The sequence below is a fragment of the Geotrypetes seraphini genome, chromosome 2 (assembly GCF_902459505.1).
Source record: "Geotrypetes seraphini chromosome 2, aGeoSer1.1, whole genome shotgun sequence".
In the NCBI taxonomy this organism is placed as follows: Eukaryota; Metazoa; Chordata; class Amphibia; order Gymnophiona; family Dermophiidae; genus Geotrypetes; species Geotrypetes seraphini.
In genome coordinates, this window is record NC_047085.1 from 271,962,657 (window position 1) to 271,978,028 (window position 15,372).

The 15,372-nt window shown below is 46.8% G+C and overlaps 1 protein-coding gene across 3 annotated transcripts in view; it reads left to right on the top strand.

The window, feature by feature from the left end:
• The window catches only part of LPCAT1 (lysophosphatidylcholine acyltransferase 1), a 579,323-nt gene that overhangs the window by 125,061 nt on the left and 438,890 nt on the right, over positions 1-15,372 (top strand). For all 3 annotated transcript variants that reach the window (XR_004537978.1, XM_033929666.1, XM_033929665.1), the window contains exon 4: positions 13,995-14,107. Coding sequence is in view for 2 of the 3 variants with exons in the window: in XM_033929666.1 (XP_033785557.1) it covers positions 13,995-14,107 (113 nt within the window). In the remaining variant the exon portion in view is untranslated. The remainder of the gene's footprint in view (positions 1-13,994; positions 14,108-15,372) is intronic.

Sequence of the window (15,372 nt, forward strand, 5' to 3'; positions counted from 1 at the left end):
GGCCACCCAGTCCTGGGCATAGCAGGAAGCAGGACGAGTTCTTCCGAACCCCCTATCAAACCTGGGCAGCGTCGGGGGAGCCTCCGACTCTGCCGCCTCTGCGATCGACGGCATCGAGTCCAATCTGCTCCTTGGAGGCGTCTGACCCAGTTTCTCACAGACAGGCTCGATCCCCTTCCAGGCATCGGGAGGGGCATCGATCCAGACATTCTTCGAAGCATTCCTCTCGACACTCGACCGTCTCGCCTCAGAAGAAATTGCCTCGGTTGGGGTATGCTGCTTCGACTGGGTCTCCTCCTCCGGGCCCGGAGTTCAAGGACCCCGAGGTTTTCTACTCGTCCTGTTGCTCGCAGGCCTCTCTGGAGCCTGAAGCTTCTTCTTCTTCTAGTCCGTCTCGAAGACCGGCGACGGCAGACCAACTGTCCTTTTCATCGTTCCTCAGGCAGATGGCGGATGACATGGACATTACTCTCGATGCTGGGTCTCGATATTCCAAAGAGTACCTCGATACCATGCACTTGCCTCGTCCTCCGGCAGAGTCCTTGCGGCTTCCCCTGCAGAAGCTCCTCGACCAGACTTTCATGCGATGCTTTGAGTCTCCTTACTCTATTCCTGCGGTCCCTGGCAAATTGGATGTGCGGTACCGCACGGTGCATCATAAAGGCTTCGAGGGTCCTCAGCTTTCTCATCAGTCCCTCCTGGTCGAATCCTCGCTCAAGCGGTCTCATCTTGGCCAGGTCTATGCTTCAGTGCCTCCGGGCCGCGAGGGCAGAACCATGGATAAGTTTGGTCGACGCATCTATCAGAATTCGATGATGGCGTCTCGAGTCCTGAATTACAATTTCCACTTTGCACTATCCTTCGGCCGAAGCCTAAGCCTCAGCAGTCTCGACCTTCTCGTCCGCCGTTGATTTAACAGAGGCGTTATCAGCCGAGGCAAACTCCTCCTGCGAGGCAACCGGCGAAGCGTCAGCCTCCCCAGAAGGGTCAGCCTAAGTCTCAGTCGCCTGCTGTCCCTAAGACCACTCAGCCTTTTTGACTGTCTCATCGAGGGCATAACCAACCTCGATCTGCCTCCCCCCTGTTTTTCCCATCGGAGGGTGCCTCCATCATTTTTATCATCGCTGGGAGGCCATAACAACCGACCTCTGGGTCCTTACTATCATCAAGGATGGATACTCTCTTCATTTCCATCGGGTCCCTCCGGACCACCCTCCAAGAGAGTATCCTTCCAACTTGACTCAGACCGCCCTTCTTCTCCAGGAAGCTCAGGCTTTGCTCCGGCTTCGTGCCGTGGAGCCGGTCCCGACGGACCAACTGAACCAGGGGTTTTACTCCCGGTACTTCCTTGTTCCGAAGAAGACGGGCGACCTGCGACCCATTTTGGACCTCAGGGCCCTCAACAAATTCCTAGTCAGAGAGAGGTTTCGCATGCTGACACTTGCTTCTCTCTACCCTCTCCTCGAGCAGAACGACTGGTTATGCTCTCTGGTCTCAAGGAGGCCTACACTCACATTCCCATTCATCCGGCCTCCCGCAAGTTCCTCAGATTTCGGGTGGGACATCTACATCTGCAGTATCGGGTGCTTCCATTCGGCCTGTCCTCGTCTCCCAGAGTCTTCACGAAGTGTCTGGTGGTGGTGGCCGCTGCACTCCGGAACAGGGGTCTTCAGGTATTTCCATACCTCGACGACTGGCTCATCAAGGCCCCATCAGCTCCAAAGGTCATTTCGGCGACCTTGACAACGATCTGCTTCCTGCAGAGCCTAGGCTTTGAGATCAATTTTCCCAAATCTCATCTGCAGCCTACCCAGTCCCTTCCCTTCATCGGGGCGGTACTGGACACCATTCAGCTTCGAGCATTCCTTCCTCCTCAGCGCATGGATGCTCTTCTTCGTCTCTGCCAGTCTGTGTCTTCTCGCCAGTCCATCTCAGCGAGACACATGATGGTCCTCCTGGGCCACATGGCCTCTACAGTTCATGTGACACCCTTTGCCAGGCTCCATCTCAGAATTCCTCAGTGGACCCTAGCTTCTCAATGGACTCAAGTGTCAGACCCGTTGACTCGACACATCATAGTCACTCCTGCTCTTCGGCAGTCTCTACTTTGGTGGATGACCTCTTCGAATCTATCCAGAGGTTTGCTGTTTCACACTCCTCCTCATCAGAAGGTTCTCACAACCGATTCCTCGACCTATGCCTGGGGGGCTCATCTGGATGGGCTTCGCACTCAGGGATTCTGGACCAGAGTGGACCGCCTCCATCAGATCAATCTTCTGGAGCTCAGAGCCATCTTTTATGCTCTTCAAGCTTTTCAACATCTGCTTCACGACATGGTGGTCCTCATCCGTACAGACAACCAGGTCGCCATGTATTATGTGAACAAGCAGGGGGGCACGGGATCGGCCTCCCTCTGCCAGGAAGCTCTCAGAGTCTGGGATTGGGCAGTTCGCCACAATGCCTTCCTCAAGGCTGTCTACATTCAGGGGAAGGACAATGTCTTGGCAGACAACTTGAGTCATCTCCTCCAGCCTCACGAATGGACTCTCCATTCCAACCCCCTTCATCAGATATTTGCACATTGGGGGACGCCTCAAATAGACCTCTTTGCGGCTCCCCACAACTTCAAGCTGCCTCAGTTTTGCTCCAGGATCTACACTCCTCATCGACTCGAGGCAGATGCCTTTCTGCTGGATTGGGGGAATTGATTTCTGTATGCGTTTCCTCCATTTCCTCTCATTCAGAAGACTCTGGTCAAGTTGAAATCAGACCAAGCCACCATGATTCTAATAGCTCCTCGGTGGCCCAGGCAACCTTGGTTCTCCCTTCTACTTCAACTCAGCAGCAGGGAGCCATTCCTTCTTCCAGTGTTTCCTTCACTGCTTACTCAGCATCAGGGATCTCTACTTCATCCCAACCTGCAGTCTCTCCATCTGACAGCTTGGTTCCTCTCAACATAACTCCCCACCAGTTTTCCCAGGCGGTGAGGGATGTCTTGGAGGCTTCCAGGAAGCCTGCTACTCGTCAATGCTACTCCCAGAAATGGACTAGATTTTCTTCATGGTGTATTTCCAATTCTAAGGAGCCTCAGCGAGCCTCCCTATCCTCTTTGTTGGATTATCTTCTACACCTGTCTCAGTCCGGTCTCAAGTCGACATCTATACGAGTCCACCTGAGTGCTATTGCGGCTTTCCATCAGCCTCTACAAGGAAAACCTCTCTCTTCTCATCCTGTGGTTTCCAGATTTATGAAAGGACTTTTTCATGTCAATCCTCCTCTCAAACCGCCTCCAGTGGTTTGGGATCTAAATGTTGTCCTTTCTCAGCTTATGAAACCTCCTTTTGAGCCTCTGAGCAAGGCTCCACTAAAGTTTCTCACTTGGAAAGTGGTTTTTCTGGTGGCCCTCACATCTGCTCGCAGGGTCAGTGAGCTTCAGGCCTTGGTGACGGACCCACCTTTCACTGTTTTCCATCATGACAAGGTGGTCCTCCGCACTCATCCGAAATTCCTACCTAAGGTGGTCTCTGAATTTCATCTCAACCAATCCATCGTGCTTCCAGTGTTTTTTCCAAAGCCTCATTCTCATCCTGGAGAATCAGCTCTGCACACTCTGGACTGTAAACGTGCTTTGGCTTTCTACTTGGATCGCACCAAACCACACAGAACGGCTCCTCAACTTTTCGTCTCCTTTGATCCAAACAAGTTGGGACGACCTGTATCGAAGCGCACCATCTCCAACTGGATGGCGGCTTGTATCTCTTTCTGCTATGCCCAGACTGGATTACCCCTTCCCTGTAAGGTCACAGCCCATAAGGTCAGAGCAATGGCAGCCTCTGTAGCCTTCCTCAGATCGACACCGATTGAGGAGATTTGTAAGGCTGCCACTTGGTCCTCGGTTCATACATTCACCTCTCATTATTGTCTGGATACTTTCTCCAGAAGGGATGGACAGTTTGGCCAAACAGTGTTACAAAATTTATTCTCCTAAGTTGCCAACTCTCCCACCATCCCATTGAGGTTAGCTTGGAGGTCACCCACTAGTGAGAATACCTGCCTGCTTGTCCTGGGATAAAGCAATGTTACTTACCGTAACAGTTGTTATCCAGGGACAGCAGGCAGCTATTCTCACGTCCCACCCACCTCCCCTGGGTTGGCTTCTCTGCTAGCTACCTGAACTGAGGAGACACGCCCGGAGCATCGGGCGGGAAGGCACTGGCGCATGCGCGGTGCGGGCATCTCGAAACTTCTGAGTTTCTTCAAGCAAGACATGCTTGCAAGATGTCCGTATCGGGGCTCTGTCGGATGACATCACCCACTAGTGAGAATAGCTGCCTGCTGTCCCTGGATAACAACTGTTACGGTAAGTAACATTGCTTTTAGAGAACGAGGACAATCCAGACGCGAAAGATTTTAAAAACTTCCTATCCTCACTCAATTACAATCTCCCTTTACCCACACAAACACACGAAAAAGGCCATCAATTAGATTTGGTAGCTATGTCTACAAAGGAGACCCTAGATCCTTCTATTTCTTTATCTGACGGTATCTGGTGCCATGATATCTGGTCCGACCATTTCACCTACTACTTTAACTTAATCTGGAATCACCCAAAAGCAAAAACTCACCCAAAGATAAAAAAAGATCATCTCACAAGGGGCCATATCAATCCAGAGGAATACTGGGCACATTATGAATTACGTGAGGAAATAGAAGAAGGGGATGATTTGGGGGAATATTGGACGAAAACAAGCACATCCATTTTAGATAAAATTGCCCCTAAACGAAATAGTAAAAACTGCTCAAATAAATATAATAAATGGTTCGACTCTGAACTATTAAAAATGAAACAATTAGTAAGACGACTAGAAAGTATCTGGAATAAAACGAGAGAAATATCATATCGGAACAATTGGAGATCCAACATAAAGGACTACAAACAATTGATAAAAGAAGAACGAAAAGCATTCTACTCATCCAAAATTAATACATCCAATACGAGTTCGAAAGGAATTAACACTAAAGAACTGTTCAACTTGGTTACAAATTTATTTGACACGTCACAATCAATCCATCCACGATACGACACTACCGTCAGCAAACGATCTAGCACAGCATTTTGATTCAAAAATTATAAACCTAAGGAACAACTGTCCGACAAACAACATACATGCACATCAAATAGCCAGCATACATGGAAATGAAATACCAGTGGATATGATTTGGAACTCCTTTCAGGATCTAAAATGGAATAATTTCATCAAACTCTATAACAAGTATTCTAAATCACACTGCATTCTAGATCCCTGTTCCCCTGGCATTATGAAAGCAGACCCATTAGACTTTAAACTAACAGTGTGGAGCTATCTGACCAACAATTTCAAAAATGGAAAATTCCTAACTAATAACGGTCACATTATAATCACCCCAATTCCAAAAAATCGTAAACAACCCTTAACATCAGTAACCAACTATAGACCATTCCATTCTTCGTAAAAATAATGGAAGGTCTAGTACATACCCAGTCGATGGACTACCTCGACCAGTTTTCTCTACTACATGAAACCCAATCTGGCTTCAGACCTCTGTTTAGCACCGAGACAGTAATCGCGGCGACCCTGGATTACCTACGCTCCTTATTCAGCAAGGGCGTAACGCCCTAATCATGCAATTTGACATAAGCTCGGCCTTTGACCTGGTGGATCATGAGAAATTGCTACAATGCTTAGACGCAATCGGCATCAGAGGAGAGGTATTTGACTGGTTCCGAGGATTCCTTTTGTCCCGCACCTATCAAGTACGTTTTAATCACAACCTCTCTAAAACCTGGAGAAACCCATCTGGCGTTCCACAGGGGTCTCCATTATCCCCTCTGCTCTTCAACGTCTACATGTCATCACTAGGCATGCAGCTGGCCCAGCGGGGTATAAAATTACTCAGTTAAGCAGATGACTTCACAATCATTATCCCATTCACTACGTCTCCCTCTGAAACTACCCCCATGGCAACAGAAGCACTAAACCTGATGGAACAATGGACCACAGAATTCAGACTGAAGCTTAACTCAGAAAAAACTAAATTCTTCATAGCCTCGCCACACCCACCTGTCACTACAACTCCACTATGCATCAACAATCTCAGCTACCCTATTTAACCTACTATGAAGGTTCTGGGGGTAATTCTGGACCAAGGCCTAACCATGAAAGACCAAGTGGACTCCCTAGTCAGAAAGGGTTTTTTTACTCTCTGGAAACTTAGGTCCATTAAAGCATACTTCGACGCTACATCATTCAGAATTCTGGTACAAGCCCTAATACTAAGCCATCTCGATTATTGTAACATTGCCCATCTGGCAGTCTCCCAGAAGAACATGCAGAGACTACAACTGGTACAAAATGCGTCAGTAAGGTTGATCTTTGGGTTGAAGAAGTCCGATCACATTACCCCTGCCTACCAACTCCTACACTGGCTGCCAATGGAGGCACGTGTGAAGTTCAAGCTGGGATGTCTCTGCTTCAAGGTACTATCCGGTCTAGCCCCTAAATATATAACCGACCTCTTTTCCTTCTCAACCAACAGACATAAGAGGAGTACACATCTGCAGTTTGTCTCCCCACTGGCTAGAGGATGTAAATTTAAGAAACACCATCAACATCTTCTATCGTATCAAGCAGCCTTATGGGGCAAAGACCTGGAAAAACTAATTATACACGCGAATAACTATGGCGAATTTAGGAAACATCTAAAAACATACCTGTTCTTGAAGTGCCTAGGTAACGAATCTGGAGAATCGCTCCCATCACAATCTCTCCCTTAAATCTGATCCCTAAACTGTTAGCACTAATCTCTAACTATGTATGTTCCACTCAATTTGTAGCATCTTTTTAATCATTGTAAACCGCATAGAACTTCACGGTCCTGCGGTATATAAACTGTTGTTATTATTATTATTATTATTAAGTATCAAATTTGTCTGTCTTGTCTAATACCTATGTTATTTATATATTGCCCCTTTTTGCTTTTTATTTTTATCCTAATTTCTAGCTATGTAAACCGACCAGATACTAGTTGGTGGTCAGTATATCAAATAGTGAATAAACTTGGAAACTGTAAAGTAGAAGTTGCGGTTGAAGATTGCAATAAGAGGGGCTTGTGAGACAAGAGCCAAATATGTGAGCGGAGCTTACAGGCAATTGCTACAGGGGTCTACTGTCTCCGAACAATAAGGGAGTAAGAAGTCATTTTTGAATGATGGAGAGTGGTGCTCGGTAGCTATGGGAAGTCTTTTGGATCATCCTGCTAAATGGTTTTCATAGAGAAATATTTTTAGTTTTTTCCCCCTAAAATGCATGTAATTGTGTTCTGATCTCATGTCTAATGGGAGTCCATTCCAGTTCTTTGTTGCGATGTAAGTGAATAGTGAGTTGAATGCATGTTTGTATCTGACACCTTTCGGTGAGGGAAGAGTCATTTTGGCAGCGTTGAAGAGTCTGGAGATGTGAACTGGAGATTAAAGAAGGTATGAATTATTGTATCAGCTGAGTTTGAGTGGCGTATCTGGTGTAGGATGTAGGATGTTTTGAAGTAGATTCTGGTTGTTATGGGTAGCCAGTGCAGCTTGTGAAAATAATCAGATATTGAATCAAATTTCTTTGTGAAAGATAACTGATTGCAGTGTTAAATATTAGTTGCAGTCTTTGTAGTTGCATAGTACTCAGGCCTGCATATAGTGAGTAGCAGCAGTCCAATTGTGAAAGGATGAGCGTTTGCACCATGAGAGCAAAGTGATGTTCGTGGAAGTTGGGCCTGATCAAAAGGAGCCTTTTCAGGTAGTAGTGTGTCTTCCTTCTAAGATTGGAGATTTGAGGTGAGCACAGAGTTAGGATGACTCCAAGCACTTTTGAAGTTTCTTGTATTGGGAAGTTGGCTCCTATGGGCAGGTTTAGTGATTTAGGGATAGTTTGCTGTGGCGTGTGGAACCATAGCAGTTGCTTGTGTTCAGTGGAGGATGGCGGCCGGCTTGAATCGGAAGCCGGGAGGTGCTGGTGGACGGCAGAGGCATCGGCCGAAGCGGGGGGCAGCCGCATGGGGACCTTGAGGGAAGGAAGCCACCACGCTGCAAGGGCTGCAGCACCCACAGGTACCCACCCCTGGGCCACCATAGTGAGAGCTCGTTTAGCGAGTCAACACTCGTTTTGCGAGTTAATGTTTGCGGGAGTGTTTTGCTCGTCTTGCAAAACACTCGCAAACCGCGTTACTCGCAAACCGAGGTTTGACTGTACTCTGTTAGTGATGATAATTTTGAGAATTGTTTTTTCTGCAGTATGAACTGAAGTGACATATTGAGAATTCTGATACTTTAAAAAACATAAAGCAAAGTAATCATAAAATGTTTAGCATTAGTTAATTAGCGATTTGCTGAGAATTTATCAACTCTGTTTTAAACATAAAACACATTTCATCCTAAGTGCAATAGTTGTGCAATTGAATTAAAGACAAATTAAATTGCCTGCAAGGATGGTGCAAGGAGATGAACTTCGGGTTCCTGCATCATGGAGATGCTTTGCAAGGGCTACAGAGACATGACGGGTTACACCTGACCAGAAGAGGGAAGAATGTCCTTGGACACCGTCTAGCCCACCTACTTCACAGGGCTTTAAACTAGGTAAGTCGGGGGAGGGTACAGGCACAAACAACATACCTGGCGAGCTAAACTGCCAATACTTTTTTGAGGCTGAGGTAAGTAGTCACTGAAATTCTGGGTCAGGGGCGAGTATACATACTCTCGAGTCGGGGGTAGGTTCACATCAGAATTCTAGGTCACATTGTAATTCTGGGTCTATGGGGAGTACACATTGCAATTCTGGGTCTGGGGTGAGTACACATTGTAACTCCGGATCTAAGGGCAGTCCACATTGTAATCCTGGGTCCAGCGGGGGTACACACATTGCAAATTGTACTAAAGGAGTTCAAGTAGCCCATGCGGGAATACCCCCACAGGGTATACACATTTTCGAGTTTGGGATAGGTATACACTGTAGTTCCGGGTCTGGGGAGTACGGGATAGGTGCACGATGTAGTTCTGAGTCTAGGGAGAGTACACATAATGCGAATAATGCTAAAGGTGTTCAAGTAGCTCAAGCGAGAATATCCCCACTGAGACGTAACAAAAATACAACATGGAGAGCTATGTACGTCAACGCACAGTTTGGGAAACAAGATCCTGGATTTGGAAACAGAAATAAGGAATGCTGACCTGGATGTGGTGGCGATATCTGAGACCTGGCTCACAGACTCCCACGGGTGGGACATGGTCATACCGGGTTACAACTTGCTTTGCCGGGACAGGGAGGGCAGAATGGAAGGAGGTGTAGCATTATATACTAAAGATGACATTAAGGTCACAAGAATCGCAGATGTCCTGCACACTGGGGAATCCCTTTGGGTTAATTTGGCCAGAGGGAAGGACAAATGCCTGTATCTTGGCGTAATTTACAGACCCCCAAGACAACAGGATGACCTGGATATGGAATTAATCGGAGATATAGAGAATATCACCTTGCGTGGGGTCACAGTATTGTTAGGTGACTTCAACATGCCTGATGTGGATTGGGATACACTTACCTCTGCTTCCGGCAATAGCAGGAGGCTATTAAACTCTATGAAGGGAGCACGTCTCAGGCAATTGGTGTTGGACTCAACAAGGGATCAGGCAATACTGGACCTATTACTTACCAATGGAGAAAGTGTCACAGAGGTCTCGGTGGGCGACACATTGGCCTCCAGTGACCACAACATGCTATGGTTCAATCTTAGGAAAGGTTTCACTAAATCTACCACACTGACCAAGGTCCTCAAATTCAAGGACACAGACTTCCAAGGCATGGGTTCCTTTGTTCACCAGGCGCTGCAAAGCCAAGCAGAAACGATAGCGTGGAAGAAATGTGGTTGACTTTGAAAGCCACCATACAGGAAGCGACAAACCGCTATGTTAAATTAGTAAGTAAACGGCGAAGGAACAATAAGCCGCAGTGGTTCACTGCGGAGATCTCAGACTTCATCAAGGAGAAGAAAAAAGCATTCATCTCTTACAAACAATCGGGGAAACAGGACTCTAGAGCAGACTACCTGACCAAGTCAAAAGCTGTCAAAATAGCAGTCAGAGAGGCTAAATTCCACATGGAGGAGTCTCTGGCAAAGAACATCCAGAAGGGAGATAAATCCTTCTTCAGGTATATCAGTGACAGAAGTAAAAACTCAGGCGGGATAGTACGTCTTAGGAAACCAGACGGAGACTATGTGGAAAAGGACTCGGAAAAAGCCCAACTGTTAAATGAATACTTCTGCTCAGTCTTCACCCGAGAAGCGCCGGGGCTCGGCCCTCAGCTACAGACAAGGGTTGACTCAGTTGACCTGTTTATTAACTTCGAGTTTACGCCCAGCAGTGTCTACGGTGAGCTGTCAAAGCTCAAGGTTAACAAGGCAATGGGTCCTGACAACCTACACCCCAGGGTGCTCAGGGAGTTGAGTGATGTCTTGGCGGAGCCACTGTCCGCGCTCTTCAACCTCTCCCTTAGTACAGGCAGCGTCCTGTTGGACTGGAAGACAGCTAACGTCATTCCACTCTACAAGAAAGGCTCAAAGATGGAGGCAGCAAACTACAGACCAGTGAGTCTAACATCAATAGTGAGCAAACTAATGGAAACTCTAATCAACCGCCAATTGGATAAGATCCTGAATGAGGAGAATCTACGGGATCCCCGTCAACATGGATTTACTAAGGGGAGATCATGCCAATCCAACTTGATCAGCTTCTTTGACTGGGTGACGGGGAAGCTGGATGTTGGGGAGTCCCTGGACATCGTATACCTGGACTTTAGCAAAGCATTCGATAGCGTACCACACCGCAGGTTGCTGAGCAAGATGAGTTCTATAGGATTGGGCGACACATTGACGAAATGGGTTGGGAACTGGCTTGGAGGTAGGCTTCAAAGGGTAGTGGTGAATGGCACCCCCTCCAAAATGACGGAGGTGATCAGTGGAGTGCCCCAGGGCTCGGTCTTGGGCCCAATCCTATTCAACATCTTTATAAGAGACTTGGCAGAAGGGCTTTGAGGTAAAATAACATTATTCTCCGATGACGCCAAACTAAGTAATGTAGTGGGCAAATGCACAACAGACGAAGATTCAGTGCCCGACAACATGAACGAGATGATGCACGACCTACTCCTACTGGAGCGCTGGTCTAAGACCTGGCAACTCAGCTTCAATGCCAAAAAATGCAAAGTTATGCACTTGGGCAGCCAAAATCCATGCAAGACTTATACCCTTAATGGCGAGATCCTAACAAGAACGGTAGCAGAACGAGACTTAGGGGTGATCGTCAGTGAGGACATGAAGGCTGCCAATCAAGTGGAGCAAGCTTCATCCAAGGCAAGAGAAATCATAAGTTGCATACGCAGGGATTTCGTAAGCTGGAAGTCATTATGTCATTGTATAGATCCATGGTGAGGCCCCACCTGGAATATTGTGTGCAATTCTGGAGGCCGCATTATCGCAAGGATGTGCTAAGACTGGAGTCGGTTCAGAGAATGGCCATCCGGATGGTCTCGGGATTGAAGGATCTCCCGTACGAAGAACGTCTAGACAAATTACAGCTATACTCGCTCAAGGAGCGCAGAGAGAGGGGAAGACATGATCGAGACGTTCAAGTATCTCACGGGCCGCATCGAGGTGGAGGAAGATATCTTCTTTTTCAAAGGTCCCACGGCAACAAGAGGGCATCCGTGGAAAATCAGGGGCGGGAAACTGTGAGGTGACACCAGGAAATTCTTTTTCACTGAAAGGGTGGTTGATCGCTGAAATAGTCTTCCACTGCAGGTGATTGAGGCCAGCAGAGTGCCTGATTTTAAGGCCAAATGGGATCGACACAAGGGATCTATTCACAGGGCAAAGGTAGGGGAGGGTCATTAGGGTTGGCAGACTAGATGGGCCGTGGCTCTTATCTGCCGTCTATTTCTATGTTTCTATGTAGTTAACCAGCTAATCAATATACTTTTTCAGTAATGTAATTAAGTTGTTTGAACTATCGCTGATTCTTATCCATCTCTTCTCATGAAGCTGTAATATTTGACTGAGGGGATTTTGTTATATGTACATGTGGAAGGAGCAAGACACATCCTATATAATAAAACCCTAGAGCGCGCATGCGCTCTTGAAATTTCGTGATCCCTGCCGCTGTGATTTCTGATCACTGGCCGCGTTCCATTTTAGAACGCGGAGGCAGAGATCACTCTAGCCACTCCCCTCCTCCCGCCCTCACTCACCAACCGCTGGAGGAAGCGCAGGCAAGCTTGGTCCCGATTGGTGCTGGCGGCGGCTGCCGGGAGGACAGCTTCGTGGAGCGCTGCTGCATGCCAACACCTCAAAGTCTCCTAAGCCGCATCCTCGCCACCCCAATTACCGGCGTTCAGTCTTCACGCTTCCGCGTGGTAAGGGTAAGGGAGCCGAGTCAGCAGGGGTTGGGCTGGGAGGGAAGAGAAGTGGTCTGCCTCGGATTTTTCAAGGCCTGGCTTCTTCGGGCAGCAGCAGCGTTTACAATTCGCTGCTGTTGCCAGCTTCAAGCCTTCCTCTCTGGCGGGTCCTGCCTATTTTCTGTTTCAGGAAGACGACCCGATGGAGAGGAAGACTTGAAGAGGAGCAGAAACCACACACACAGTCGACCTCAGAACACCCGCCCTCCCCGCCTCGCGCTCCCAGCCGCTCAGCCAATCGTTCAGCACAGTCAAAGGAGGTCCGGCAGCGGTTGACCAATAAGAAGGGGTTTTACGGTTGCGATGCGGAAGTGTCAGGAGGGGCTGGCGGTTGCTTTGGAGATTAGGCGCTGCTGCCGCTGCTGCCGCGAGCGCGATAGACTTTGGATCATTATCATCTTTTTTCCCCCCCCCCTTAAAATTTATGTATTTGGTCGTATTCTTCTGGGTATGATGTTTGCTGCGAGTTGCATTCCTTACGGAACGCGCAGAGAAGTCACTGATTTGGACAGAAGAAAATTTGCCGAAGTAGGTTTAGAAGGAGAAAGGGACTAAGCGGCAACAGCAATGAATTGTGAATGCTGCTGCCCGATGAAGTTCAAGGAGGAAAGGGAGCAGAGGGGGAGAGAATGGCTTGGAGGGAAGAAGAGATGGCAGGGCATGGAGGGAAAGAGGAATGTATGCCAGACCAAGGGAAAAGGAAGGAGGAGATGCCATATGGAACAGAGAGAGGGCGGACACTGGATGGAAAGAGAAGAGAGGGCAGTGAATGGAAGGGGCAAGACAGAGGGTGAACAGTAGATAGAAGGGGTAGAGAGAGGGAGACAGACACTGAATGGAAGTCTGAGGGACAGGGGGAGCAGACGTTGGAAGGAAGTGGGGAAGAGAAAGAAAAAAGGGTACATGCAGGATTGAGGGAAGAGGATAGAGTTAGAAATAAAGATAGACAGACAGGGGGCCAGGGAGAAACAGTCAGAAAGAATGACAGACAGACAGCATCCAAGGAGAGAGAGACAAATAAAAAATAAAAAAACAGACAGACATGTACTCTAGCACCCGTTAATGTAACGGGCTTAAACACTAGTAAGCATATAAACTGTCTAGATTTTTTTTTTTGCTCAGCTATTTTCCTCTATCTGTCTTCTGTAATTGCTAGTTAGTGTGAACAACTTACTTTCTCATCAGTATGTGCAGATCTGCCTCATGCATATTTATTAGAAATATCTTGTAAACCCAACTAGCTAGGGATCCCCAGAACAGATTTAAGAACCACTGATCTAGATAATTAACCAAGGGTGGCATATGTATCGGAACATATATTTAGCATTTTTCATTAATGAAATTAAATGAAATTTTAGTATTGCAACATTTCAAGTTTAATATATATGTTTCTAAAATACCATTATTTGTAGAATATTGTTTCCAATGCAAATCTTTACCTGCCTTTGTTCTTCTTTCTTGCAGCAATAATTAATTATATTCAGCCTGTATTTGTGTCACGGTCAGACCAAGATTCTCGTCGAAAAACTGTAGAAGAGATAAAACGGCGTGCTCATTCCAATGGCATTTGGCCCCAGGTATAAATAACGAGTTTGCATTCATAAGTTGAAGTATGACATTTAAATGTTTGGTGGATGTAACTGATTCTAAGTTGACCCTGAATGCACCAGGAAAAGTGACTTGTATTTCATAGATGACGGCATATATGTCTTTAGTTATACTTGGCATTGTACTTGCCAGATTTCCAAACTGTGGTGTAGTCAGTAATTTTAAAGTCATTTGGACTGCTGCAATTCTAATTATGTAGAGCTGCCAAAATTGATTTTGGGAAAGCATTAGAGAATATTGAATTTAGCTGCTAGGGCTGTTGACCAAAATCCTGAATGAGAGTGTGCCTCTATTTTATGTTAAAACAGTTTTTATTGATGACAACAAAACAGCAGTAACAAGTAGTAAACATCGCCAACAAGATACTGACAAAGAGAATCAAAGAACAAACAAAAGTCCAAATCTCAAGATTTTTCACAATGACAAAATAGAACCCCCTCCCTTTAATTTTTTCACCCCACAACCTTCCTCTCCCCCTCCCTATCCCTAATAACAGTACAGGAGATAAGAAGAGGCATACCAAAACAAAAGATCCATGAGGACTTGGGACTCTTATGGCCCTCCAATATGAACAAGCCTCCCTTCCAGGTATCCTCTGAAATTACAAATATAGCCACTCAGGGAAGTGTACAGCTCTAATTAACAAATCAGCCTAACACATTCAAGAGGAGATTGTGTCCCCACGGGGGAAGAGATTGCAAATGAACATTCCAAACGAGCAAAAAATGTTTGTGATGCCCTTCCACCAGCTGTGCTTCCCATGTCACCAAAGTATGTAATTGGTTTCTCCACTTCCCAAAAGAGGGTGGGTCAATGGAAGTCCAGGATTGCAAAATACATTTTCGTACAAGGAGACACACTTTACGACACAAATCTCGGGCACCTCCAGACAGTCCCTGAAATGCTCTGGGTAGATCAAAACCATTTGCGCCACAGTACCCTGTATTAGTTTCCCTAAAAGGTGTTGCAAATAATGTTGAATTGTTTCCCAAAAGCTTTGAACAAGCCAACAATCCCAAAAGGAATGGGAAAGGTATTGGACTCCCTATGACACTTCAGACACAAAGGAGGCTCAGTGCCCCCCAATTATGTAATTGCACTTGGATAAAATAAACTCTATAAATCACCCGGATATAACATTCCCTCAGTATCGCCCCCGCGATCAAATGTGGTATGCCTCTGACAGTGCTCAAAAGATCCCAAGAATCCAAGGACAACCCAAGTTCCCCTGCCC